The sequence below is a fragment of the Lemur catta genome, chromosome 7, assembly GCF_020740605.2.
Source record: "Lemur catta isolate mLemCat1 chromosome 7, mLemCat1.pri, whole genome shotgun sequence".
NCBI classification, from domain to species: domain Eukaryota; kingdom Metazoa; phylum Chordata; class Mammalia; order Primates; family Lemuridae; genus Lemur; species Lemur catta.
The window spans coordinates 30,529,525-30,556,527 of NC_059134.1; the positions used below are offsets into that span (position 1 = coordinate 30,529,525).

The 27,003-nt window shown below is 40.7% G+C and overlaps 1 protein-coding gene and 1 pseudogene across 1 annotated transcript; one reads left to right on the forward strand and one right to left on the reverse strand.

Annotated features, from left to right (window-relative positions):
• Positions 1–1,126: 1,126 nt before the first annotated feature.
• ACAT1 (acetyl-CoA acetyltransferase 1) lies at positions 1,127–23,385 on the reverse strand. The gene is made up of 12 exons (XM_045556666.1): positions 23,256–23,385; positions 18,175–18,222; positions 16,966–17,083; positions 16,593–16,688; positions 16,272–16,372; positions 10,821–10,964; positions 10,275–10,425; positions 9,234–9,329; positions 6,131–6,244; positions 4,765–4,829; positions 2,016–2,173; positions 1,127–1,567 (listed from the first exon to the last, which is right to left on the reverse strand). Exons 1-12 carry the CDS (start codon positions 23,325–23,327, stop codon positions 1,447–1,449), a joined length of 1,284 nt encoding a protein of 427 aa, XP_045412622.1. The 5' UTR covers positions 23,328–23,385; the 3' UTR covers positions 1,127–1,446.
• Positions 23,326–25,571, forward strand: LOC123641984 (annotated as a pseudogene).
• Positions 25,572–27,003: the final 1,432 nt, after the last annotated feature.

Genomic DNA, 27,003 nt, shown 5'->3' on the forward strand with positions numbered 1-27,003 from the left:
TCCTAGCACTCTGAGAGGCTGAGGTGGGAAAATCGCGTGAGGTCAGGAGTTCGAGACCAGCCTGAGCAAGGGCCAGACCCAGTCTCTACTAAAAATAGAAAAAATTAGCTGGGCAACTAAAAGTAGAAATATTTTCTTAATTAGCCGAGCATGCTGCTGAGCACCTGTAGTCCCAGCTACTCGGGAGGCTAAGGCAGGAGGAATGCTTGAGCCTAGAAGTTTGAGGTTGCTGTAAACTATGCTGATGCCGGCACTCTACCCAGGGTGACTTAGACTGTCTCAAAAAAAAAAAAAAAAAAACGGGCCCTGGAGCTAGACTGACTTGGATTTGAACCATAGCTCAGCTATTTAGCCACTCTATGCCTCAATTTCCTTAAAGTAGGGATAATAATGATATCCACTTATAGAGGTTTTGGGATTATATAAGTTAATATAAAGCTTTGTACTTAGAACATGAGCCTCAAACATTAGTTGTGATTGCTCTACAGATGTTTTGGAAAATACTTTTCCTCTGAATGTGAAAAACAGCTGTTCTTTTTTTCCATATTCTTTTTTGTTCCTTCAAAGATAAAGATCCACAATGAAGTATTTGCCAACAGATAATGTATACACAATGACCTTTGTTGTCCTCTCTCCTTCCCCACTGAGTGGGAGTTTTCCGTTTTCAGAGCTGAAGTTGGATGTGCATAGCCTCTGCCTACAGTGTTTTTAAATTTTTTTCCAGAATAAATGCAATTCACTCTACTCATGCTATAGTCTGTCCTGCTCAAGAGCAGGCATTGTGGCACATTAGAAGTGGCAATCTCTTCCCTTTTTTATAAATCCAATTAATCAGTTTATCAGTTTCTACCTTCTTTCCCACTCTTTGTGCTGGTATGGTAATTCAGAGCCCAAACCCCAGGCTTTTCTCAGTTTGACCTCCCCTGCCCAATACCCCAATCCTGAATGCTGAGGTTATAAGAAATTGCCCCCACACTAGACAGACAGACCCGAGCACATGGGCTTCTTTCGTATTTCTAGCACTACTGTACACGCTATGTCTGTGGTTTCTGCTAGTTTATCCAAAATAGCCAGCTCTTAAAGAATCTACTAAATGTAAATTACCTACAAATAACATTCACTTGACTTAAACAATCTCAAATTATTCTGTCAAATAGAAGCTTCTAGCTACTTATGTAAGTCACTAATATTGCACACTGTTAATTTCAGATAGTACAGATTCATAATGTAAAAAAGTATCAAACTCTTAATAATTACAAAAAAATTAAAGCAAAGAAAAAAATTTACTTTTAATTTCAAAAGGCTTTAGGATTTAATCCTTTTTATTTTAAAAAAAGGTTAAAATAGAACATAATTTAAAAATAGCTTATTTTAAGTACAAGCCCACCCAGCAGACACACTGATTACATCAGGTCACCCAGGGTTAGCTCCTTAAACAGAGGGTGTCTACAACTTCTCGATCAGCATAGCAGAAGCACCTCCTCCTCCATTGCAAATACTGGCAAGACCATATTCTCCTTGCTTCAAGGAATGAGTCAAATGAACAACAATCCTGGCTCCAGACATCCTAGGATTAAGAAAGCATTTTGGTTTTTAATGAAGTACAGAATTTAGGACTAACCAAAAATGTTTCTATTCCAAATTAACTTCTTGAAAATCTTATTAGCCACTACTTACAAATGAAAGAACTACTTTTCTTAAACTTAACAGATATGTTTCAGGAAGGATCACAGCTCTTTTTAAAGCCTGAGTGCAGACTTTAGTTTTAAGGTATTTTTCTTCTTCAGCGTAAAACTAATACTATTAGGTTTCAAGCAACAGATGTGACAGGTTTCTGTGTTCAGTGCTGGATACCACCTATCAGAAATGGCACTTGCTTTATGAAGGATGAGTGGGAAGGAAAACTGTTAAACCAAGAGCAATAGGAATTATCATGAAGCAGTTTAAGTTTAGACAAACATGCATGCAAAGGCAGCTATTAACCTAGATATATTTTTCTTTATGACTTTACCTACCCAATTGGATGCCCCAGAGAAACAGCTCCTCCATTGATATTCACTTTTTGGGGATCAAGCTCCAGCATTTTAATGTTTGCTAGTACAACTAGACTAAAGGCTTCATTTACTTCCCACATAGTTATATCTTCTTTTTTCAATCCTGCATCTTTGAGAACCTAAAATTTTTTAAAAGACAAATGGTGTTCAAATAGCAATCACAACTTATTTTCATTGTTTCTGTGAAATTCTACAATTTTGGTTTGTATTTCCCTTTGATGTTAGTTATTTAAATATAGAGATTCTTAGGTGGAAGGATCCCTTTAAATTCTCATCTTACTGCATTATAATCAAAGAATTTTGTTTGCATTATCTTGTATCCATTTTGAGGAGATACAGAAAATTTGATTTTCTTAAATATTCCACAGATACTTGAAGGTATATTCTCTATTGGGGGTATAAAATGTTTTATGTATTTTGTCTGTATGTGGTTTTATAACTTCAACATATCTGACAATCATTGGTTAGTTCTCATCCACGTTGACTATAGATTTTTGAAAGTGTTAACAAGTACATAGGTAACTAAAGTACAGTGCTTGTTTGGTTAATTTTCATCCTCATTACATTTTCTAGATAACCGCACAAGGATACAATATAGGACATTTCTTTTTCCTTTGGCGCAGAAAGCTTTATGGAGCCTGGTATCAATGCACACATCTGAGTTCCCATCTCCATGGCAAATTTCAAGCTCAAGAAGAGCACACTTCTTGAGGCCCACTCCAAGTGGGCTGGTGAATGTTGATGATGTATTCTCAGGTCACCACCTCGTTAATGGCAGAACAGCCCTTCTCACTACCCTTCTTTGGGGGAGCCATTCTGCCCAGCCCAAGTTGGAAAGAAGGCTATGTATTCTTAAGATTGTTTTAATTGATTATATGTTGCTTAGTTCTATATTCTTTTTTTTGAGACAGAGTCTCACTTTGTTGCCCGGGCTAGATTGAGTGCCGTGGTGTCAGCCTAGCTCACAGCAACCTCAAACTCCTGGGCTTAAGCGACCCTACTGCCGCAGCCTCCTGAGTAGCTGGGACTACAGGCATATGCCACCATGCCCGGCTAATTTTTTCTATATATATTTTTAGTTGGCCAGATAATTTTTATCTCTATTCTTAGTAGAGACGGGGTCTCGCTCAGGCTGGTCTCGAACTCCTAACCTCCAGCGATCCACCCGCCTCGGCCTCCCAGAGGGCTAGGATTACAGGCCGTGAGCCACCGCGCCTGGCCAGTTCTATATTCTTTACCTGTCAAATGAAAGAGGTATATTAGCTTCTACTATTAGTATGTATTTCTTTTTTCTTTGTTGCCCAGGCTAGAGTGCAGTGGTGCAATCAAATCTCACTGCAACCTCAAACTCCTGGGTGCAAGCGATCCTCCTGCCTCAGCTTTCTGAGTAGTTGGGAATACAGGCACGTGACTCCACTCCTGGCTTGTATTAATATAATGTTTTTCTTTGCATCCTCTGCAGTTTCTCTTTTATAAAAGTTGCTGTGGGGTTATCTGGGGCACAGATATTTACATCGGTTACATCTTCATTGTAAATCATTTATTTAAATAAAGTCTTTCATTATATTAATATGATCTGTTTTGTTTTGGTAGATCCTCAGCTATACAGGAAGGTGTTTTGTGCTAGTGATTATCCTTATGCTAATACTTTTATAAAATATTGCTAGTACCCTTTTTCTTTAGAGAAGAAATTTTATTGTGAACAACAATAAAATTAACATGGAACTCTTCCTCCTCCTTCCTCTCTTCTACTAGCAAGCTAACGTAGCTTTCTAAGCTGTCCAGCTCAAACAGCTTCCTCTGTTCCAACAGCACAAGATAAAATATGGTACCCAAATATATCCACTTCTACAGCTCTCAGAGTCAGGGTCCGGAACTGTCTTCTACTTTCAGAAGCCAGAACTGTTTATTATTATCCTTGCTTTCTAATGTGATGCATTCACTTTCAGAAGTTATATACTTCTGTCACTAAGATCTAAGGTCTATTTACTTTGGACAGATCATTACTACCTCTAACCCCCATTGTTTCTGATCCTTCTCTATTCTTATTCCCTACTAATTCTGCTCTTTTTTTAATCTGCGTGTGCTCTCAGAAGTTCACTGTCAAGGTGAGGCCCTCTCTTGGAAGGAATATTTGTTGAAGATTTCTGAGAACCCTGGACTCCTAAACCTCCTCAGCATTCTTTCTTTTCCTGTGACCCCTTAACAACTACTCACAGAGACCTGGTTATTTCTGCCTTTGATATTAATAGCACTTAATACAATTTGGAATATGTAGGTTTTCTGTCTGTAGTTTTACTGTTTACTATAAGACCTGATGCCAACAGTCCTCTTTAGGACGGAGACTTCTCCTTCTGGGAATAATTATTTGCTTTGAATTCTATTAAACAGATATGGAGTCACCAACCTCTCCTTTTTGGCTACCACACCAAGTATGTGAGTTCAGCATCATACTTGCAAGTAATTCAGTTATGTAGTTTTTATCTGTTCTACTTAAGATCTAGTTTGTGGGCTACTCTTTTATGTATTATTTTTGTTATCCTTATTGCTCTTATTGCTTTTAAGAGAAGTGGGAAGATTCAAAACTAAGCTATCTCTCTGCTGTGGCAGATGAGTGACATATAAAGTATACACAATGCAACCTTGGTATAAGCAAACCAGAGGTTGGCATAATGGGATATGGGACCATATCCCATCACTTTGTTCTCACCTTAGGTACAGCATATGCAGGTGCAATTGGAAAATCAATAGGTTCTACAGCAGCATCAGCAAATGCTATAGAAAAAAATAGGTTGTTAAAATCTTTTTTACAAGCACCCAAAGCTTTATCTGTTAACATATAATATGCAAAAGCCAAGTTAATCCATTAACTCTGTAAATATATTTGTTCCTTTTCTAAGATTCTACTCTTTATAATATTAAACCAATCACTGGGACACTGATTTTCATTGAGAGGGGATTTGGGAATTTGCCCCTAGTAATATTAGCACTATCTAGAGATTTTCTTTAAATTACAAAACCTCACTACACACATGTATAAAGATATTTTTGATTATCACAACAGGTAGGATGCCACTGGTTGCTGCTAAGCATCCTAAAACGTACAGAACAGTCCCTACAACAAAGAATTATTTAGTGTAAAATGTCAGTAGTGGCTGAGGTTAAGAAACTATAATCTAAGCTAAGGCTAAAAATGAAGTTTTTATAAAGTAACAATAGCATCTGTTTAAGTCCTTAAGAAGATGGTAAAGCAGATTTTGCAGTTAAAAATAGGCTTAAGGAGATTGAAGGGCTTGCCCGAAGCCACATAATTAATAAAAAAGCCAGAACATCTGGATTTCATATTGCTAGACTCCCAATCCATATTCTTTTTATTCTACCTGGCTGCCTTTCTTGGTTAAAGCATGTACTTTGTTTTCTCCTACTCATCATATAGGACAGGAAAAGTTTTTTAAAGCTTACTCTTATATAAAGCAAAGTATAACAAAAACATTAAAGGCTGGCCGGGCATGGTTTCTCATGCCTGTAATCCTAGCAGTCTCGGAGGCCGAGGTGGGAGGATTGCTCGAGGTCAGGAATTCAAGACCAGCCTGAGCAAGAGCGAGACTCCATCTCTACCAAAAATAGAAAGAAATTATTTGGACAGCTAAAAATATATATAGAAAAAAAAATTAGCCGGGCATGGTGGCACATGCCTGTAGTCCCAGCTACTCAGGGAAGGACCACTTGAGCCCAGGAGTTTGAGGTTGCTGTGAGCTAGGCTGACGCCACGGCACTCTAGCCCAGGCAACAGAGCGAGACTCTGTCTCAAAAAAAAACATTAAAGGAGTTTCTATCTCAATTGTAACATGTATCAGTTAAATTCTATCATAAAGTACAATCTATAGGTAGTACTTTGCTGTACCTAAAGTGAGTGACATACTACCTATAGGTGGTACTTTGTGATAGGTATAGGTAGGGTATAGGTAGATATGGTAGAAGTAACCAACTTCAATATTATTTATTATCAACAAGGAAACTCAATTTCAGGAAGTTTATAGATGTTTAGGAATGAATACAATCAGAACATTTTCTACCTGCTATTCTTGCCAGTGGCTTGACATTGAGCCTCTTGGCTGCATCTGCAGTCATCAAAACCACAGCAGCTGCACCATCATTCAGTGTGCTGGCATTCGCGGCTGTAACTGTGCCTGAAATCAACAATGAGCATGAAGTCAAAACACTCCTTCACACTGAATTCATTTGGTTCGATTTAACAAATAAATACCTACATGCCGGTCTTGGTGTTTCAAGCTTGTAATCCTAGCACTCTGGAAGGCTGAGGCAGGAGGATTACTTGAGCTCAGGAGTTCGAGACCTGCCTGAGCAAGAGACCCCATCTCTACTAAAAATAGTAAAAATTAGCCCAGTGTGGTGGTATGCACACCCATAGTCCCAGCTACTGGGGAGACTGAGGCAGGAGGATCACTTGAGCCCAGGAGTTTTGAGGTTGTTGTGAGCCAGGCTAATGCCATGGCACTCTAGCCTGGGCAACAGAGTGAGACTCTATCTCAACAACAACAAAAAAAAAACTACAGAGGACTGCCTGGGTTGCTAAATATATAAAGAAATCACAAATATGGATGGAGATAATCCCTGTCCTCAGGAAACATGTACACAGCTAACTACAACAAAATTAACGTAAGAATGCCTTTTGGTGTTAGTTTTTGGTAATAGTTTTCTCAAAGCTAGCTCAGGAACACATACATGATAGTACTAGATAAATGCTGGTCTGTAACTCTTCAAAGAGAAGGACCAGTTTACATTTTTCTCCTCAAAGTCTAACTCTGCTTATCCAAAATATAGCAGATACTCACTATATACTTTTCAAATCAGTGCCAAAATCAGATATTTCTTCTTGTCTAGAATCACATGGAGTTAAATGTCACTAAATACTAAAAACCACTGTACCACTTTAACAGAATTTTATGGTATGTGAATTATTTTAGGTTGTAAAGTATGAAATGTCCAATTTCCTTATGTATAAACTAAGTTTGACAGTTGGTATCTGACATTTCACTTGGACACTTGTTTTATTTTTATTGTGAAGGTACATCCTCATTCTTTCAAACACAGTTTTGCTTATGATTATCTTTCAAATGTTTTTTTAGAATAATTTTTGTGAAACCATGGATAAGTCAAAAATTCGTGTTATTTTCAAACATGAGTCTCATCACAGAACTGATGCTGTGCAGACAGCTTAAAATATCAATGAAGTGTTTAGGAAGGATGTGGCTAATGAATGTACAGTACGTTGATGGTTTGGGAAGTTCTGTTCTGGTGATTTTAATCTTGAAAATAAGCGGGGTGCAATGGCTCACGCATATAAATCCTAACACTCTGGGAGCCCAAAACAGGAGGATTGCTTGAGCTCAGGAGTTCGAGACTAGCCTAAGCAAGAGCGAGACCTGTCTCTGCTACAAATAGAAAAATTAGCCAGGCGTCGTGGTGCGTGCCTGTAGTCCCAGCTACTCGGGAGGCTGAGGCAGGAGGATTGCCTGAGCCCAGGAGTTGGAAGTTGCAGTGAGCTATCATGATGCCACCTCATTCTACCCAGGGTGACAGAGTGAGACTTTTTGTCTCAAAAAACAAAAAAGGAAACAGAATCTTCTTCCTAACTACCCCCCATATTAAAAAAAATTTTTTTTGAAAATGAGCCACATGAGTGACCTGAGATCAAGGTGAATAATGAAAGCTGCAGTGGAAGCAGATCCATCTTGACCTATGCGTGAATTAGCAAGGTTTGACGTTACTATTCCAACAATATTGGGCCATTTGAAACAAATGGACAAGGTAAAGAAGCTGGATAGATGGGTACCACATGAATTAAACAAGCTTCAGAAAAGAAATCGTCTTAAAGCTTGCCTTTCTTTGCTGCCATGGCGTAAAGGTGAACCATATCTACATCATATTGTTACCTGTGATGAAAAATGGTTTCTTTTTGACAATCACAAGCATTCCGCACAAAGGTTGGATAAAAAGGAAGTACTGAAACAGTCCAAACCCAAACAGTCATCAAAAAAAAACTAATGGTGTCTGTTTGATGGTCCCAGCACTAGTATTATCCACTACAGCTTCATGAAACCTGGTCAACTGATTACAGTGATGTCTACTGCAACCTGGATGAAATGATAAGGATGCTTGCAATGAAGCAGCTGAGATTGTCAACAGAGACAAGCCAATCCTCTTGCAAGACAACGCTTTACCACATGTTGCACAAACAACGCTGTTCAAATGACAGAGGCTGGGCTTGGAAACTCTGTCATCCAAAATATTCACCAGACCTTGTACCAACTGACTACCATTTCTTCCAGGCTTTGAACCACATTTTGCAAGGAAAAATATTCAATTCTCAACAAGCTGTGGAAAATACCTTTCACGATTTCATTGCCACTCACTCTCCAGGCTCCTTCGCTGCTAACATAAATAAGCTACCATTAAGATGGCAAAACTGTGTCAATAATTTGGGTGCACTTTGATTAATTGTACTGTTTCTTGTTTGACATACAATAAACTTTTTTTTTTGATAGAGAGTCCCTGACTAGAGGGCAATGATGTCATCACAGATCAAACCTCTAACTTCTATGCTCCTGCTTCAGTCTCCCGAGTAGCTGGGACTACAGATGCAGCATGCCATGATGCCTGGTTAATTTTTGTACTTTTTGTAGAGATGGAGTCTCACTCTTGCTCAGGCTAGTCTTGAACTCCTGAGCTCAAGCAATCTTCTCAGCAACCTCCCAGAGTGCTAGGATTATAGGCATCAGCCACTACGCCCAGCCTAAACTAAACTTTTGATTGGAAATTGGACATTTCATATTAAATGACTTAATGTCAATAAAGCTGATTTTTTAAAAATGTCAATGAAGACCCCATAATAGACTGCCATATATGAAAAACTGAATTCCATAGGCATGTTATACAATCTCTTCTCAGAATTTATATATTGAACATATAAACTGTCACACAATTTTAAATATATTTTGAAGTAATTTTACTTGAGTCTAATATTAATATATTGAAAATTTTAAGTAACACCTAGATGTTTTCTGGAATTACTTTTTTTAAATCCTTAGGCAATTCCAAGAATAGATGTGGTGTACTGACTCAATTTTTTCTGACGTTTCATTTCTTAACACTAACCATTTTCTTTTTGGAAAACTGTTTTCAGCTTTGGAACTTTGCTGAAATCAACACGTTTATATTCTTCATCTTCTTTCACCACAACATCTGGTTTACCTAAAACAAAGATATTTTAAGTAATCACCACTCAAGACAACAATTAGTCATTTGACAAAAAACTATTGCCCAACGTGCCTGGTAGTCTGTGCCTCCCTTTGTATGCCTGCATACCTTAAACCATCCTAAGGAAACACTAACCTAGAGAGTCTACCATCTATTACACCTCAATTATGTTGGTGTCCTAAAGAGGAACTTATTAAGTAGCTTAACAAAATTTAAATCTTCTACACATCCACATCCCATTTTTTTCTCTCTCAGGCCCCTTCTATAATCTCTCAACCACTCTGCTGGCCCCAGGGTAGATATCTGACCTACACGGGATAAGCTCCACGATTCTAATATTCTATCGTCCAGAGCACAGTAATCATTCCTGTAATAGAAACAGAACCTACACCAAGTTAATGAGTTTTTACTGTGGATTTATTTTGCTGGAATTGTTGAGGAGGCCTCTTTCCTCTTTGAGAACCCTACAGATATGACCCTAAAGATGGAGGGCAGCCAACTTAAGAAAGCCTAATAAAGCACAAAAGCATGCAGGAATGAGAAGCCAAGAGAGCATGTCCGAACAGTCCTGAATACCCAGTTCCAATCCCTGAAGTTTCCAGGGCTGACTGGTAGCTGCTGCCCATCCTTCAGTTCTGGGAGGTACCCCCAATAGCCTTCTAGTAAATTCCTTTTTAAGTTACTATGTTATCTGCCATTTATGTATCTCTCAAATTAAAAATAATGTGCTTAGTGGATCTTATAATCAGATTGAACTCTGAAATTAAATTGGGTTGAAATACGTTATCTCGGAACTGGCACCTCTTCCCTTTATTAACCATAAGCAGAAGTATCAGCATCCTCAGTTGAACAAAGGTAATGTACTAATTTAAAACTTAAATATTTCAGCAACATGTGAAGTCTATTAAAAGTTAAAATGTATTTTGGAACATTCTCTACCTTTTACTGTAATTGTAACAGGAACAACTTCATTTCCAAATTTTCCAGTTTCCCATGCTGCTTTGCTTCTGGTATAAGAATTAACAGCATAAGCATCCTGTGCATCTCGTGAAATATTCAGCTTCTTTGCTGTATTTTCAGCACAGTTGCCCTGAAAAAAGTTGGAATATTTTAAAACTAGGTTAAGTAATTTTAAAAATATCTGTTAACTTATAACATAGTGGTTAGCAGTTAAATTTAGTTTCTTAACATACACTTACCTCTACACTAGGTAATTTTCCACTCATGTCTTATCTTTACATACTTGAATTAGCCGAGAAGTTGCTATTTGAGAAGTCAGAAAATGCCCTATTCAAGTGTGGGACAATTTCCTTAACAATTGAGCCACACTCATAGAATAGGCATAGAAAAATATTTTCCTAAAATGAGTGTCTAAAATTAACATTTATAGAGCCCATCCTTCAGTTCAGTTTGTAAAATACATAAAGAAAAATCAAGCAGTATTGGATATCAGATAGCATTTCTCCATTAAAAAGCAACATTTACCATATGAATTTTATTGTAGACATCAGTTAGCCCATCTTTCACAATCAAATCTTCAAGCTTTACCCCACCATACGGTGTTGCTCCTCTGTTCATTACATACGGAACATTGGACATGCTCTCCATCCCACCTGCCACCATCACATCCTGCTCAGCAACACAGAAAAAAACCAATGTCAATTCCAATAGTTGCAAACCCATTATAACTCTTTACCCAGCTACCAGCAAACAAGTATTCTACATGACTGTATTAAACATTTGTTACACAGGGAATATAGGAAGTACCCTCTTTGCCACTTGACCATGATGAAAGGAAACAAATGGTCTAAAATGTGTAATGAGGGCCAGGTGTGGTGGCTCACACCTGTAATCCTAAAACTCTAGACGGCCAAGGCAGGAGGATTGCTCAAGGTCAGGAGTTCAAGACCAGCCTGAGCAAGAGGGAGACCCCATCTCTACTAAAATAGAAAAATTAGCCAGGCATGGTGGTGCATGCCTGTAGTCCCAGCTACTTGGGAGGCTGAGGCAGGAGGATTGCCTGAGCCCAGAAGTTGGGTTGCGGTGAGCTATGATGACACCACTGCACTCCAGATGGGGCAACAAAGCAAGACTGTCTCAAAAAACTAAAAGTGTAATGAGAATTAAGTTTAGACTCAACATTAATAAGAATGCCAAGAATCTTTCATTTAAGACCATCTTCTAAAATTCCTAAAATTCTTTTTTTTTTTTTAAAGGGTCTCACTGTGTCATCCAGGCTAGAGTACAGTGGCATCATGATAGCTCACTGCAGCCTTCAACTCCTGGGCTCAAGGGAGCCTCCTGCCTCAGCCTCCTGAGTAGCTGGGACTATAGGCATGCACCACTATGACCGGCTAACTTTTTTTTAAATTTATTTTGTAGAGACAGGGCCTATGTTGCCCAGGCTGGTCTTCAACTCCTGGAATCCCAAAGTGCTGAGCATACAAACATGTTCAACCATGCCCAGCCCTGAAATTCTTACCTTCTAACCCTTCATTTCATTCACATTGCTAAAAACTTAGTCTTGTAAAAGATTTGAAGTAATCTCAGTTCATGGAAATAATCCTACTTGATTCAGATCCTCATCAACTCTTCCCAGACAGCTGAAATAATTTTTCACTTGATCTAACATGTAGCCTTTCCTTCCACCATAGCATCATCTGTACTTATCTGAGTCATTTTGGCTAGAATGTAATAACCATTTCACATCTTAAGGAACCCCTCAGCACAGTGTATAAAGCTATTTACAATCTGCCTTCTTGCTCCCTTTTCATTCTCATTGACTGGGCCTACACCTCGGGTCATACAGAACTAGTTAAACATCTCCAGAGATACCATGCATACATACACATCCTCTGCATTTTTTTATAGAGAATCTTTTATTTATTTACTTACTTTTTTAAGAGATAGTGTCTCACTGTGCTGCCCAGGCTGGAGTGCAGGGAGGCAATCATAGCTCACTGCAACCTTGAAATCCTGGGTTCAGCGAGAAGAGATCCTCCAGTTTTAGCCCCCTGAGTACCTAGGATTACAAGGCGTGTACCACCATGCCCAGCTAATTTTTTTTTTGTCTTGACATTCTACCCAGGCTGGTTTTGAACTCCTGGGCTCAAGTGATCCTCCCACCTCAGCCTACCTTCTAAACTTTCCCTAAAATGCCTACATTTCGTTTAAAACTAATCAAAACAGAGCAACATAATGTTTTCCCCGACCACTTATTTGTATCCATTCTTAGAACACTTTCCCTTCCTTTCGTGTTCACCAATGATCTCGTAATGTTTTTATTAATATTATTACACTGTATGGTAGCTATATTTCTATGGCAAATCTTCTCACTAGATTAAGCTTCTTTTTTTACTGAAGCATAATTTTCAGACATTACAACTGACTCTTTTTGGTATACTTGCGATCCTGTGGGTTTTGACAAACGTATAGTCATGTAATTATCACATCATCAAGATGTAGAACAAGTCCATCACTCCCCACAACTTTAGACTAAGCTCTTTTGAGAAACCCTGTCATATTTTTATGTCCTCAGAAACTGGGAGACAGAAGCTTAATAAATATTAATCAATTAACCTATTATTACTTTACAAGTCAGCAAAAGAAATTCACTTGCATCATTGCATTATAATGGCTAATTAGAAACAGTTAAATATACAATATTAATGTAAATATAAAATTAAATCCATTGATATTTTCTGACATTCTTTAATAAGGATGAAAAACAAACTCTATACCAAAGAATCCTAAATATTTTGCCTATTCCGAAAGATGGAGATTGTTAAGTTAGTTCTCATTTAAGTTTTATTCATTTATCTTGAAATATTTCCTGGGGATAATGGCAATAAGTGATAGAAAATAAGGTATCAGTTATTCTTCATTATAAAATAAAATTGACCATTTTCCAAAACCACAAATAATCATTCAAAACAAGGCATTTCCTAGTATGCCTATAAGTCATTTGTATACGTGCTCAAATGAATCAAATAATACTAACTGAAAGTATTTCAATATAGTACAAACAGCATTTGCTAGAGAATCACAATAAATCAAGGAAAGCTTTCCTTGTCATTCAAACAGTTTAAAAACAACTAAACAATCTCATAACCATTTTTCACCTACTCGTTTGACAAGGGTTTGCTAACAACCAGTAGATGAGGATGTAAGCAAACGGACTAACACAACTTCTAGAAAGTGTAACTGGTATAACTTTTACGGAAAGCATTTGAAAATACCAAGATTTTAGGCTGGGCACAGTGGCTCACTCCTGTAATCCTAGCACTCTAGGAGGCCGAGGCAGGAGGATCACTCAAAGTCAGGAGTTCGAGACCAGCCTGAGCAAGAGCAAGACCCCATCTCTGCTAAAAGTAGAAAGCAATTAGCTGGACAACTAAAAATATATATAGAAAAAAAATTAGCCAGGCATGGTGGTGCATGCCTGTAGTCCCAGCTACTTGGGAGGCTGAGGCAGAAGGATTTCTTAAGCCCAGTAGTCTGAGGTTGCTGTGAGCTAGGCTGACGCCACAGCACTCTAGCCAGGGCAACAGAACAAGACTCTGTCTCCAAAAAATAAAAATAAAAAAAAGAAAAGAAAATTCCTCTGACTCAGCAGTCCTTTTAGGAATTTTTCCAAAAGAGAATTGCACACGAAGACCAGGCGCAGTGGCTCATGTCTGTAATCCTAGCACTTGGGAGGCAGAGGCGGGTGGATCGTTTGAACTCAAGAGTTCGAGACCAGCCTGAGCAAGAGCAAGACCCAGTCTCTACTAAAAATAGAAAGAAATTATCTGGCCAACTAAAAATATATAGAAAAAATTAGCTGGGCATGGTGGCGCATGCCTATAGTCCCAGCTATTTGGGAGGCTGAGGCAGGAGGATTGCTTGAGCCCAGGAGTTTGAGGTTGCTGTGAGCTAGGCTGATGCCACAGCACTCCAGCCCGGGCAACAGAGCGAGACTCAAAAAAAAAAAAAAAAAAAAAAGAGTTCAAGACAAGCCTGAGCAAGAGCAAGACCCCATCTCTACTAAAAAAAAAAAATAGAAAAATTAGCCAGGCATTGTGGCGTTGGCCTATATTCTCAGCTACTTGGGAGGCTAAGGCAAGAGGATAGTTTAGGCCCAGGAGTTTGAGGTTACAGTGAGCTACGATTACACGACTCTGTCTCAAAAAAAAAAAAGAGAACTTCACATGAAGAGATTTTTTTAATGTTTCAGTCACCACTCTATCTCCAGTGACTGTCACATTGTAGATGCTCAGCTAATAAGGGCAGAACTGGGATTTGATGTTAGTCTGGCCCCAGACTTTGTACTCTTAACCACCACACTGTACTATATCAGGGGAGTTGAATTAAGTCTAAGTACACAAAGATATGTATATCTTTGTGCAGCATTATTTAAAATAGTGAAGAACTGGATGGCTGGTCCCATGGTAGTGAGTTATCAGAACTTATTAACATTAGTGTTTAATAACATTAGTTAATAACATTAGTTATTAACATTAGTGTCACAACCCTCCACTACTAAATTTGACTGGCTAAAAATAAATTAATCAATTAATTAACGTTAAAAAATAGTGAAGAACTAGAGATAACCTAGGTGCCCATTCAGTAAGGAACTGTAAAATATACTATAGTTTAATTCAATAGAATACTATCTAATGTACTGACAGAAAGATTTCCAGGACATTAAGTGGGACACAAAAAGGTTAAACAACTTGTTCAAAGTTTCTCTGCTCTTAAGTGGCAGAATACCCAAACCAGTGAATGAGTCATAGACTCCTCTGATGGGGTAAAAAGAAAGAAGACTTATTTTTCATTTTGTACCTTTCTGTACCATCTGAGTTTTTAGCATATGCATATATTGCTTTTATAATAAAATATCTGGTATAGTAGCTCACATAACTCCATCCTTTTTTTCCTTCTCTTTGGCTTGCCTTCTAATTAGAAAGCAAAGCAAAGTGGAAGTAACAGCAAAGGGTACACATAACTGTAGTTCTTGTATATGTAAGAAATAATTTGAAGACACCTCACAACTGATTTTACCCTGGTGTGTCACACCCTGGTAAGTGGAATGCGCTAAACAGGGATAAAGACTTATCTTCTCATTTCAGCCCTGTAATTTTGTGGCTGTCTCAGTTTTTCAGAGTTCCTCATATGAAAAATGAAGTGCTCAGATCTGATAAAATCTTATTTTTGTGAGTCCAGGTCTAATCTCCTAACATCTTGGCATATATTTACTAAGCAGCCTAACTCTTGCTTGATCTCAGGTAAAGACAAGATCTAGAGTAGCAAGGCCAACAGAAAGCCCATAAAACTTAACCACTAAATCTGGGCATCGTAAGAACCACGAATTAGTCATCAATCCTGGGCTTAATCAGTGATTTGATGCCTAGGGTTAGCACCTTCTTCTCCTTTATAACGAAAACACTTCTTATTCTAGCAAGTACAGAATTTATAAATTTTTAAATCACTCAGTCTCAGAGAAAGACTCTTCAAGACTAAGCTGCCTTGGAGTGCAGTGGCATGATCATAGCTCACTGAAACTTACAACTCCCAGGCTCAAGCAATCCTCCTACCTCAGCCCCCCAAGTAGCTGAGACCACAACCACACAGCACCCATGCCCCGCTCAGGGCTGCTTTTGAACCCCTGGCCTAAGCAATCCTACCACCTTGGCCTCCCAAAATGCTAGGATTATAGAAGTGAGCCACCACACCTGGCCTGAAAACTACTTTTAAACACAAGACACTTTGGCTATCATTTTGACCATACTTCAAATGGAATTAGCAAATACAGACACTTGAGTATCTGAGACAACACAGCAACTTGATTTATGAGAAAGAAGCTCATTTTTAGGACACGAATATGCTTAGATTTTTAGTGTCTTTTAGCACTGGATATTATTTTAATTAATACATGGAAAAGAAGATGCGTCTTACCTGATGTCCACACATAAGATTTTGAGAGGCCATCATGATGGCTTTCATCCCTGAAGCACAAACTTTGTTTATGGTGGTGCATGGAGTAGAAATAGGTAAGCCTAAAACCAATGTAAGTTACACTTTTAAAAAACGAAGATACTCACTTTTCAAACACAGCTATAGAATTAAAATTAATAGAGCGCATTAGTGTAACCTACAACATTTCTTCTGGCAATGTTTCTATAGATTATATAACTCATTTAATATTTTATTTAAGCTAACATGACCTCCATTTTGCCATTTCACACACGTATAAAAGCAAAAAGGTATTCCTGGTACCTGCACCCAACACTGCTTGCCTCGTAGGGGCTTGTCCTTCACCTCCTTGTAGAACATTACCCATGTATGCTTCTTTCACTTCTTCTTTTGGAATTCCTTAAAAAAAAAAAAAAAATGCCAAAAAGGCATTTCTATATTTTATTCAATTTAATAACTAGTGATTACCTAATAAGGTACATGACATTACCTAATAGGAATGGTTTCTTTTTCTTGTCAGTTTTGAATTTCAATCCAAAGATTTCTTTACAAGGGAATTCAGAAATGTAGGCATTACGTTATTACTAAGTGTTATGTGTACAGTAAATGCAAAATAAGTATCTGTTCCATTGAACCATTTTGCCTCCTCAACATAAAAAGCAAAGCAACTACTCACCTGCTTTTTCAATGGCTCCCTGTATTGCAATGGAACCAAGTTTGGTGGCTGGCAGTGGGGAGAGGCTGCCTAGAAAGGATCCAATGGGTGTTCTTGTAGCACTTACTATGACTACTTCCTGGCAAGACAAAAGTTGGTAAAAATTGCTACAGGTATTTTACGCAAATCATCTTTCATTAAATAAACATAATTCATAAGTATATTATCTAAAAAACACTATTTTTATAAACGAGTAATTAGTCACCAAAGATTAATCTCTATCTGAACAGCTGTAAAACTAGTAAGTTCAATGCTAGGGCTTTATGATTTAAGACCTAATAGAAAACCTAACACAAACTAACCCTAAAACAGATATAGAGCCTTCCTCGTTCTCCACAGGAGGTCTGAGGCTAGAAACTCAAGTTTCAATTCTACTCCTCAGTCAAATTGAGAACCGGTCCCTTTACCCTTAAGGGAACTCTGGGCTAGGAATCAACACCTGCATCCTAGGTGGGGCTCTACCACTTAACTAGGACGCGGCCAGAGCCATAATTTCTTAAGCAACAGGACAATAATAATACGAAAAGAAAAAGTAGATAAAAGCTCTCTTGAATACTATAAAACACCTTTGTAATAATTCTCTCCTCACACTTGCCTTCCATAATCTCCTATTAAACTTGTAGATAAATAAGAATTGTTGCCTAGATTTTGATTAGAAAGATATTACTGCTCACTGTGGCAGCTGCAGGAGCAACTAACGCCTCTGGAGCGGGAGGAGAGGGATAAAAAAAAAAGAGAAAAGAGAGATATTACTAAGTCACTTTAGTGACCCTTACAAAACAAAGAGAGGAGCCCTCAGAAGGCACTAGGTGATGCAGTGATGACCCTTCTTATCTAATCCCCAGGCCCTCTCTCTGGAATCTTCCATGTGGTCTCTTCATTGTACCAACACAATATAATGGGGCTCTCTGAGAGTAAAGGAAGAACATTGCCAGTTTTACAAGGAAAGTTGTTTTGCAGAAGAATATGGAAAAGCAGGAATTATGCAGGGACTAACTGAAAGTTTTTATGGTAATCTAGGAGTTTAACATTTGAATAGTTAGCTACTCCTAACCATTGCATAATCCTGCTTTGACCTTCACATACACCCAGATCATAAGTATATGCAATTTTATTGGCATTTCCTTTAAATTCCTGACATTTTAAAGCACAATGTAAATTTATACTTACATTCAAAGTGGATTTTGACACATAACTTCGTTCCATATACCTTATTTCCTGTAATATAAGTAATTATAATATTATAATGTAAAAAATATCAATCTACATCATTTTATAATTATCAGTGATGAGATTATGGTGATTTTTTTCTGCTTCTTTGTGCTTTTAAGTTTTCCAGTCAGCATATATCACCTTTATAAATCAAGACTTTTTTTTACTCCTCATAATAAACTTTTCTGATTTCATACATTCATTGGAAATGTATTTTTTTTTTTGAGACAGAGTGTCACTCTGTTGCCTGGGCTAGAGTGCCGTGGCGTCAGCCTAGCTCACAGCAACCTCAGACTCCTGGGCTCAAGCATCAGCCTCCCGAGTAGCTGGGACTACAGGCACACGTGACCACGCCCGGCTAATTTTTTCATTTGTACTAGAGACGGGGTCTTACTCTTGCTAAGGCTGGTCTTGAAGTCCTCAGCTCAAGCGATCCTCCCACCTCAGCCTCTCAGAGTGCTAGGATTACAGGCGTGAGCCACCGCGCCAGGCCTAAAGACTTGTCAGTTTTCAAACCATTTTGTTATTCGGCATTCTTACAGGTAGGTATTGGTACCTCACTGAGCCGCAGCAGTGCAGAGAACTGACTGTAGTTGGGCAGAAGTAGAAAAAGGGAAGGAGACCAGACAGAGCTGATGTGGCCAATGCTAGGAAGGGAAAAAGGGGGCAGATACAAACAGATGGACTTGGAAGATGTCTATGACACCATGGGCACGATCACCATCCTTTGACAGATGAGGAAACTGAAGCACTGGTGGATGAAGCAGCCAAACCAAAGTCCTACAGCCAGGAGACCACAGGGCTGGCATTGCAAATCCAGGCAGTCTGACTCCAGAGACTCCACTTTTGACCTCTACAGTATTATAAACATATTTTGGGAGAAGTGACTAAATCGTTTTTAAACTTTTCAACTTCTTAAAATAGAGAGCTTAGCAGTTAGTAATCAAAGTACCTTGTGTTTATGCATGTCATTGTATAAGGAAAGCAAAATTCTCTTGCATAAAATCATGATATCCCATATCTGTATTTCTTTATGTCTTTATAAATGTCTCCAAGTATGAAATAGTTATGCTAATTTCAATCCACACTTTTTGTTTTATATATATGTTCATTTTATGTATTTCATTTATATAATACCTTTGTTAAAATCTTACATAACCACTCCAGTATGTTAAATTTTGACACTGTTGACAAATGCTTGACGTTGATAACAACCTTCTGGCTGGGCACAGTGGTACACACCTGTAATCTCAGCACTTTGGGAGGCCGAAGCAAGGAGGATCACTTGAGCCCAGGAGTTCAAGACCAGCCTGAGCAACACAGAGAGGCCCCGTCTCTACAAAAAACTTAAAAATTGGCCGGGCGTGCTGGTGTATACCTGTACTCTTGGCTACTGGGGAGGCTGAGGCAGGAGGATTGCCTGATCCCAGGAGTTTGAAGTTACAGTGAGCTATGATGATACCATTGCACTCCAGCCTAGGTAACAGAGCAAGACCCAGTCTCAAAAAAAATAAAAAAATAAACCAACTTTCTGTTTTGGGTTCAATTGTGTCTCCCCCAAAAAGAAGTGCTAACCCCCAGTACCTCAGTATGTAATCTTATTTAGAAATGTGGTCTTTACCGAGGTAATCAAGTTAAAATGTAGTCATTAGGTGGGCCCCAATCCAATATACTGGTATCTTTATAAAAAGGGAAAATTTGGACACAAAAACGGACACACACAGAAGGAAGATGAAGTGAAGACACAGGGTCAATGCCATGTGTAGATGGAGGACTGGAGTGATGAAGCTCTAATACAAACCAAGGAACTCCAAAGACTGCCCACACCCACCAGAAGCTAGGAGGAGGCAAGGGGGGGCGGTTCACTTTGTAGTTAGCTGCCCAATTAGTGGAACTCTGAAGCCCTAGGAAACTAATAGACTCTCCTTGAAAATCTAACCTCCCTTGGCATTCAGGTGACACTACATTCCCCTCGTTTTCTTCTAAGTCACTGTCCTTTCTTTCCACTCATCTTCACAGCTTCCTGCTTTTTCTACCTCTACTTGAAATACTGTGTCCCCCAAAGACCCCACACTATGCGTTTCTTTTCCCTCTATGCCTGCCCGCTTTAAGTGAGCTCATCAATTCCTATGGGCTCCACTGCCATCTATGGCCAATGAGTCCCACATCTGTATTTCATGCAATCGTTCCCCTGTGTGCCAGACCCTTCCACCTAACTAGACAACTCCAAACACAAGTCCAAAACTCAACTCATCACTTTCCTTCCACCCTCAAATGTGCCCCTCAGTGAAAACCTCTCCTATCCATCTACATGCCAAAGGCTGGGCCCCAGAAATTTTATTATATTAATACATTTCTTGTCTCACAGTCAGTAAGTTTAATAGATTCTGCCCCCTTACCCTCTCTTGAATCTATCCATTTCTCTCCGTGTTTACTACCACATCACACCACGATCACTATTTGATTACCAAAACATTCTGACTGTTCCTTTGGCCTATACAAAAAGAAATGCCGACAGACTAAGGTTGGAGAATGCACAGAGTGAAAGGGAACAGGAAGGGAGCAAAAACAATGAATGTACCCATCAGGATGCAACCAGAAAAACAGAAATCATTCTATTAGAAACCACTGAATGCAAAGAATGAAATACCAGGTGACAAAAGACCTGAGAACAACAGAGGATGCTTAGGCAATATAGGAATTAGCAACAGAAAGGCGCTAGCACACTTAGGCTGTTAGGACAAAGGAAAGATGCAAGGTTACCAAAGCCAACGGGTAAGCCTCAGGGTCACCTGACAGAAACAAGAACCAATAGAGACACAGACACTGCCAGAGAGAGAGAGAGAGAAAGAGAAATTATCCTGGCTTCTGCCTTCCTCCTATCTTCCAATCTTCAACTCAGCAAGAAGCCAGCTGAAGCTGGAGCCTTTGAAACACAACCTGTAAGGGTTAGCCCCACAGCAATCCAGACAGAATAGGGAGGAGAGAGTAATGATCAGGGAGCAAATAGGCTCAGGATCATCAGCAAAATACAGGAAATTTTTTTTTAAATCCTGAGTATTGGCCAGCATGGTGGTTCACGCTTGTAATCCTTGCACTCTGGGAGGCCGAGGTGGGAGGATGGCTTCAGGTCAGGAGTTGGAGACCAGCCTGAGCAAGAGCGAGACCCTGTCTCTACTAAAAATAGAAATGATATGGACAGCTAAAAATATATATAGAGAGAAAAATTAGCTGGGCATGGTGGCGCATGCCTGTAGTCCCAGCTACTTGGGAGGCTGAGGCAGAAGGATCGCTTGAGCTCAGGAGTGTGAGGTTGCTGTGAGCTAGGGTGATGCCACGGCACTCTAGCCTGGGCAACAGAGCAAGACTGTCTCTAAAAAAAAAAAAAGTCTGAGCATTAAAAGATGCAGAATAATACTGGACCAAAACATAAAACAGGAGTTTCAAAGCAGGAGTAGTCAATAGTGTTAAATATAGCATAAAGGTCAAGAAAAAAAAAACACAGAAAAAGAAAATACTGGTATTTTTCAGCTGAGTGGTACAGAAATTTAACTGCAGAGGGTTAAACAGAAATGGATGTAGAATAAATGGAAGGTGATAAGTAGAGATGACTCCTTTCACCAGAGAGAGAAGTGATTAGAGCTAAAAAGGCAACGAGCTCCAAAAAAGTCTATCAAGGTTTGTTGACCATAAAGGAGATTTGGGAGGCAAAGGGGTGAGAGCCAGTGTAATGGGAAAGGTCAAATTCCATTCCACAAGATGGCAGAGGAAAATGAAAATCCTGTTAATACAAACAGATTTCCATGGTTCAGTAAATGACCACTGAATTCAAATAACATCCAATACAACTGATTCGTCACTTACCATATGTATATAACCTAGTTTCATTTTTTTCATAAGGAACATTTGTGTTTGATTGTGAGAGCTTAATTAAACTGTAAATTTAGAAGGTTTGGCACTTCTGCTTTTTTTTTTTTTTAACATATCTAGAACACCTAGTTCACCTATTTCACCTAGTCAATACTGGTTGAAATCCAAGTTAACCTAACTACATTTTTGGGATTTCTGGAGTCATTCCATGAAACTAACAAATAGACTAAGAACTCATCTGTCCTGCAAACCTACTCTTGACTTTTCTATTATCTCAGTCAGCCAAGATTGGTTTTAGACTCTCACTTTTCCCTTGGCTCCCATCCTCACTCCATAATTGTCAACCTGTATGTTTATTCTTTCATAATCTCTTGCATAATGCTGCTCCCTTTCAGCTCCTATTGCCAGCACCCAAGTTATGTCATTCTACACTCAGACATTGGTTTTCCCCCAACGCTAATTCTTCATGACCTCTGATTATGACAAAAACAAATGTACCAACAGTTCCCATTAACCTGAGTCAAATCCAAACTCTTGCAGCATAACGATTTCAAACCGTTTTACCCCAACCAACTTGGAAAACTCAAGCTTCACCAACCACACTCTCAAGTTCTCCTCTACCTGTTCTAGAGGTTTTCCCAGACACTGAATCTGGGGTACAGGTTCCCTAGCTTCAACATATGGAAAATTCATTTCTTGTGTTATCATTTATTTATTATCACATAGCGTCCTCACCCCTTGTATGCCCAATGATTACCTACCATTTGGAAAAAATAAAAGGAAACCTCTCTCTTGACAATAATGCGCACTTATGTGTTTTAATGATAATCTCGGAAACAGCTGCATCGGCCTGCAAAATCTCTCTCCAGCCGGACCGAGCGAGAGCCGATCCCGGGCCTTGCTGCCCACACCTGTGCCCGCGACACGGCAGAATCGGCAACCGTGGTGACAGGCGGAGACCCTGCGCGCGGACGCGCCTTGTACAGAGAAGCGAGTCCCGGGCGCGCTCGGCGCACCGAGGGCGCCTCTGCGGCGAGAGCCCCGTCGGGTGACTGTCTCTGGGCCTAGGCCGCCAGCAGGGACCTTCCCAGGCAGGGGAAGGGGCTCCCCGGAGCCCGGGTCCGGGCGCAGCGGGGCCGAGGCCCCCCCGGGGGACGAGCCCCGCTCACCTGCACCAGCGTCCAAAGCAGGGGCCTGCGGCTGCGGGCACCGCCGCGCAGAAGTGCCGCCAGCACAGCCATGGCGGGTCGCAGAGCTCGGAACCGAGTTCCGAAGGGCGAGGCCGGGCCGCCGGGGCTCGCCCCAGCCAACCCCGCGCGGGAGCGGGCGCCGCCCCCGCCCTGCGTCCCGCCGCGGCCGGCGGCGATTGGCCGGTAGCCCAGGGTGGGCGGGGCCGGCGCTCCCCGCCGCGGCCCAGCCGGGGTGAGGTCGGCGAGTGAAGGACGCGCGGGACGGAACTGCTGGCGTCCCTTTCCGCCACTTCTAACCTTCTGAGGCCGGTGGTTTATGAGTAACCCGAGCCTTTCCAGTTCCCCGAGCATGTTTTTCTCACTTACATCTAACCAGAACAAAGGAAACTCCAGAAAATTCTTTCTTTCTTTCTTTCTTTTTGAGAGTCTCACTCTGTTGCCCTGAGTAGAGTGGCATTGCCTTGCTCACAGCAACCTCAACTCCTGGGCTAAAGCGATCCTCCTGCCTCGGCCTCCCGAGTAGCTGGGACTACAGGCACGAGCCACCACACCTGGCTTTTTCTGTTTCTGTTTTTAGTTGCCCGGCTAAGTTTCTCCTATGTTTAGTAGAGACGGGGTCTCGCTCTCGCTCAGGTTGGTCTCGAACTCCTGACCCCGAGCGATCCACCCGCCTCGGCCTCCCAGAGCGCTAGGATTACAGGCGTGAGCCACTGCGCCCGGCCTGTGTTAGATAATATCTCTAACTGAAACAGTTGAATCCTTAAAGAAATAACTCAGAAAATTGCACAGCTGGTCTGGCCCAGTAAATAGAGATTACCAGTCGTAAGAGGCCAAGGCTGATGAGTTGACTAGGGGATCAAACAGTGAAAGATGACTGGTTATAATAATAGTTACTTATGTGGTTCTTAATATGGGCCAGTTCTTTCACAGTTTAATTCATTTCATCCTCATAATAGCCCCTTGAATTAGGGAGTATCATTATCCACATTTACAGATAAAAAACTCCAACACAAGTTCGTCCCAGGGCACAGAGCTGGTAGTGACAGCTGCAAATGGAACACAGGCGGCCGATTGCTAGGTCTGGGCTCTCAACCACCTTCTGTACTAGCTTTGCCTTAGGAAAGACCTGCCCTAGGAGAGACCCACTTCAGGAACACAGAGCTCTAATCGGACAATTCTGCCATCAAAGGCACTACCAGGAAATATTGCCACTATGTTGTACAAGACGGCTTCTAGAGAAGTTCAGAGAGATTTAGGAACACCTGGGGGAGGAGGACAGTGAATTTACTCCCAGAGCTACAGCAGGCAAGCTGCTCTTCAAAACTAACCTTCAGAAACATAAGAGGAGCCCTTTTTGCTGCCTTACTGCCGCCTTCATGGTCGCATGCATGCTCCCGGGAAGGGCCCGTCCCAGTGGGCCCTGTCCTACCGCTCAGCATCCCCATTGGGCTGAAGTTGACATCTGACACCCTGAAGGAGCAGATGCCCGAACTGCCCAAGAAGGGTCTGACTCCTGTTAGGCAGGGATCAAATCTGCAGGTGCCAGGTGTGGGCCCGGAGGGCGGTTCCTAGGGGCGGAGAAGCCGGGGACCAATCAGGGGAAGGGACAGCAGGAAAAAAAACAATTAACAGAAAACCAGGAATCTGGGGTTTGAGGCTTACACACCTGTGGAGCATAAGCAGATGCCACCTTGTTACATAAGAACACCTGTCAATCCTTTGGTAACATCCCACACCTGCAAGCCCCGCACCAGACCAGGCCAATAAAAGGAGATTACCTGGGAGTCTGTTCCTCTCTCTGGAACGTGTTTTCCTTTGTGTAGCTTCCTTCTTCAGTTTCACTGCACTCTGTATAGTTTCTCTCTTTTCTGTAATATACTGTTTGTGTGGAATTGCTTCGTATTTGTGATCACTCGTCGTCAGTGATCGGTACCTGTACTCATTCCTGACACCGGGAACTGAGGACCAGGGAACACCAAGACAGACCTAACAACTCCCTCACAAATCCACGCCATCCTGAGGGTTGCACAAATGTTTTGTGACAGGCAAGAAAATCTTGAGAATTCTTAAGTCCACAGGACTTGCTCTTGATCTTCCTGAAGATCTCTACCATTTAATTAAGAAGGCGGTTGCTATTCCAAAGCATCTTGAGCAGAACAGGAAGGATAAGGATGCTAAATGCCATCTGATTCTGATAGCTGAATTCACCAATTGGCTCGATATTACAAAACCAAGTGAGGTCTCCCTCCCAGTTGGAAGTATGAGTCGTCCACAGCCTCTGCCCTGCTTGCATAAATTTGTCTATTCAAGCAATAAAATCATTAATGAAAAAAATAAATAAGAGCAGCGTTGTCACCAACATGAGCAGCAGGCAAAAATGTAGTTAATAATTTAAGAATCTAGGACTTGGAAAATTTTTAAAGAAAATGGGGATCTCCACTGCATCCAGAATAACTGTGCCATCCCAAGCGGTCCATACTTGGGGAAGCTAAACTAATTCTGATCTTTATTTACATTTCTCTCTCTCTCTCTCTCTCTCTCTCTCTCTTGTAGAGACAGTGCTCATACTACATCGCCCAGGCGGGTCTTGAGCTCCCGGCTTCAGGTGATCCTCCTGCCTTGGCCTCCCTAAGTGCTGGGATTACAGGCGTGAGCCACCAGTCCCAGCTTTATTTACATTTCTCAAAAAACATGCGTTAGAAACCAATTCAGGACTAAAGCACAGGATTAAGAGTTAGAGAAGTAATAGTTGAGGGTATTATTGGATGAGATCCTCAAAGAAGAGTCTATAAAGAGAGAAAATCATAGAATACCTGCATTTAGGTGGAGGAAGAGGAGTCACCAAAGTAGATGGAGAGAGAATTGTAGAAAAGGTAGCAGAGAACCAGGTTATGCTGTGAAGTGCTGCACGCTCCACCCCTGCCTTTTTTCATCTGTGACTACCACCCCTTTCCTCAGGGTGAAGCTATCAGCACCCTGAGAGGAAGCAGAACCATCACAGAAAAACAAAAGGGTACTAATTTTTTTTCCTACTATGTGAAAGCCATAGTTCAGGTGAAAGACATTGGAGAATCCATTTTCCTACTGCCTGTACTGGTTAAGTAGAGGCCAGGGGAGAAAGGCTAGGGCTGGAGAGGAAGCAAGAGGATTAGTCATTGATGAGTGTCCCTGACACAAGGCCCTGACCCATCTCCTGCAGCTTACAGTCCACATGGGAGTGTGACAGCAGGACCGACCCCTGACACACATATGTACACACACACAAAAAAAAAATTCAGTGTTATGAGAGAAGATCTGAGTTCTCTGATTCAAGCCAGCATGTCTGCAAAAAAAAGACTGAGGTGGCTGCTATGGGTGCTTGGATATGAAGAGCCTACGGCAGCCTCTCAGAATGTCCCTGTGGCTTAAAAAGTTCTCCAAAAGCTAAATGGGTGATTTTCGTCTTGCAGCTGGGAGGAGTGCAGAAGCAAGCTGAGCTAGAGCTGGCAAGAGGCCCCACGCTTAGGAAACCGAACTTTGCCATTACAAGTCAATGTGGAGGTGCAACCATGCCTGTGTTTGGGCAAACCACGATGACACTGAATGCCCAGGACGGAAAGGGTGGAGGGAACAATCCAGAAAGGGGCAGACCTTAAACCCAAAGTTTATGAAAAGATAACTGAATTTTACTGAGTGTAGGTGAAAGTAACTAGATTAACATTTCTTTAGTGAGATAGAAATGAGTGTT

Excerpts from the sequence above, each read along its gene's own strand:
- ACAT1 (XM_045556666.1), bottom strand. The coding sequence starts at position 23,327 with ATGGCTGTGCTGGCGGCACTTCTGCGCGGCGGTGCCCGCAGCCGCAGG. Across the intron at positions 17,084-18,174 it reads TGTCAAAATCCACTTTGAAT|GAAGTAGTCATAGTAAGTGC; the intron begins GTAAGTATAAAT and ends TTGTCTTGCCAG. Across the intron at positions 10,965-16,271 it reads ATCTTATGTGTGGACATCAG|GATGTGATGGTGGCAGGTGG; the intron begins GTAAGACGCATC and ends GTTGCTGAGCAG.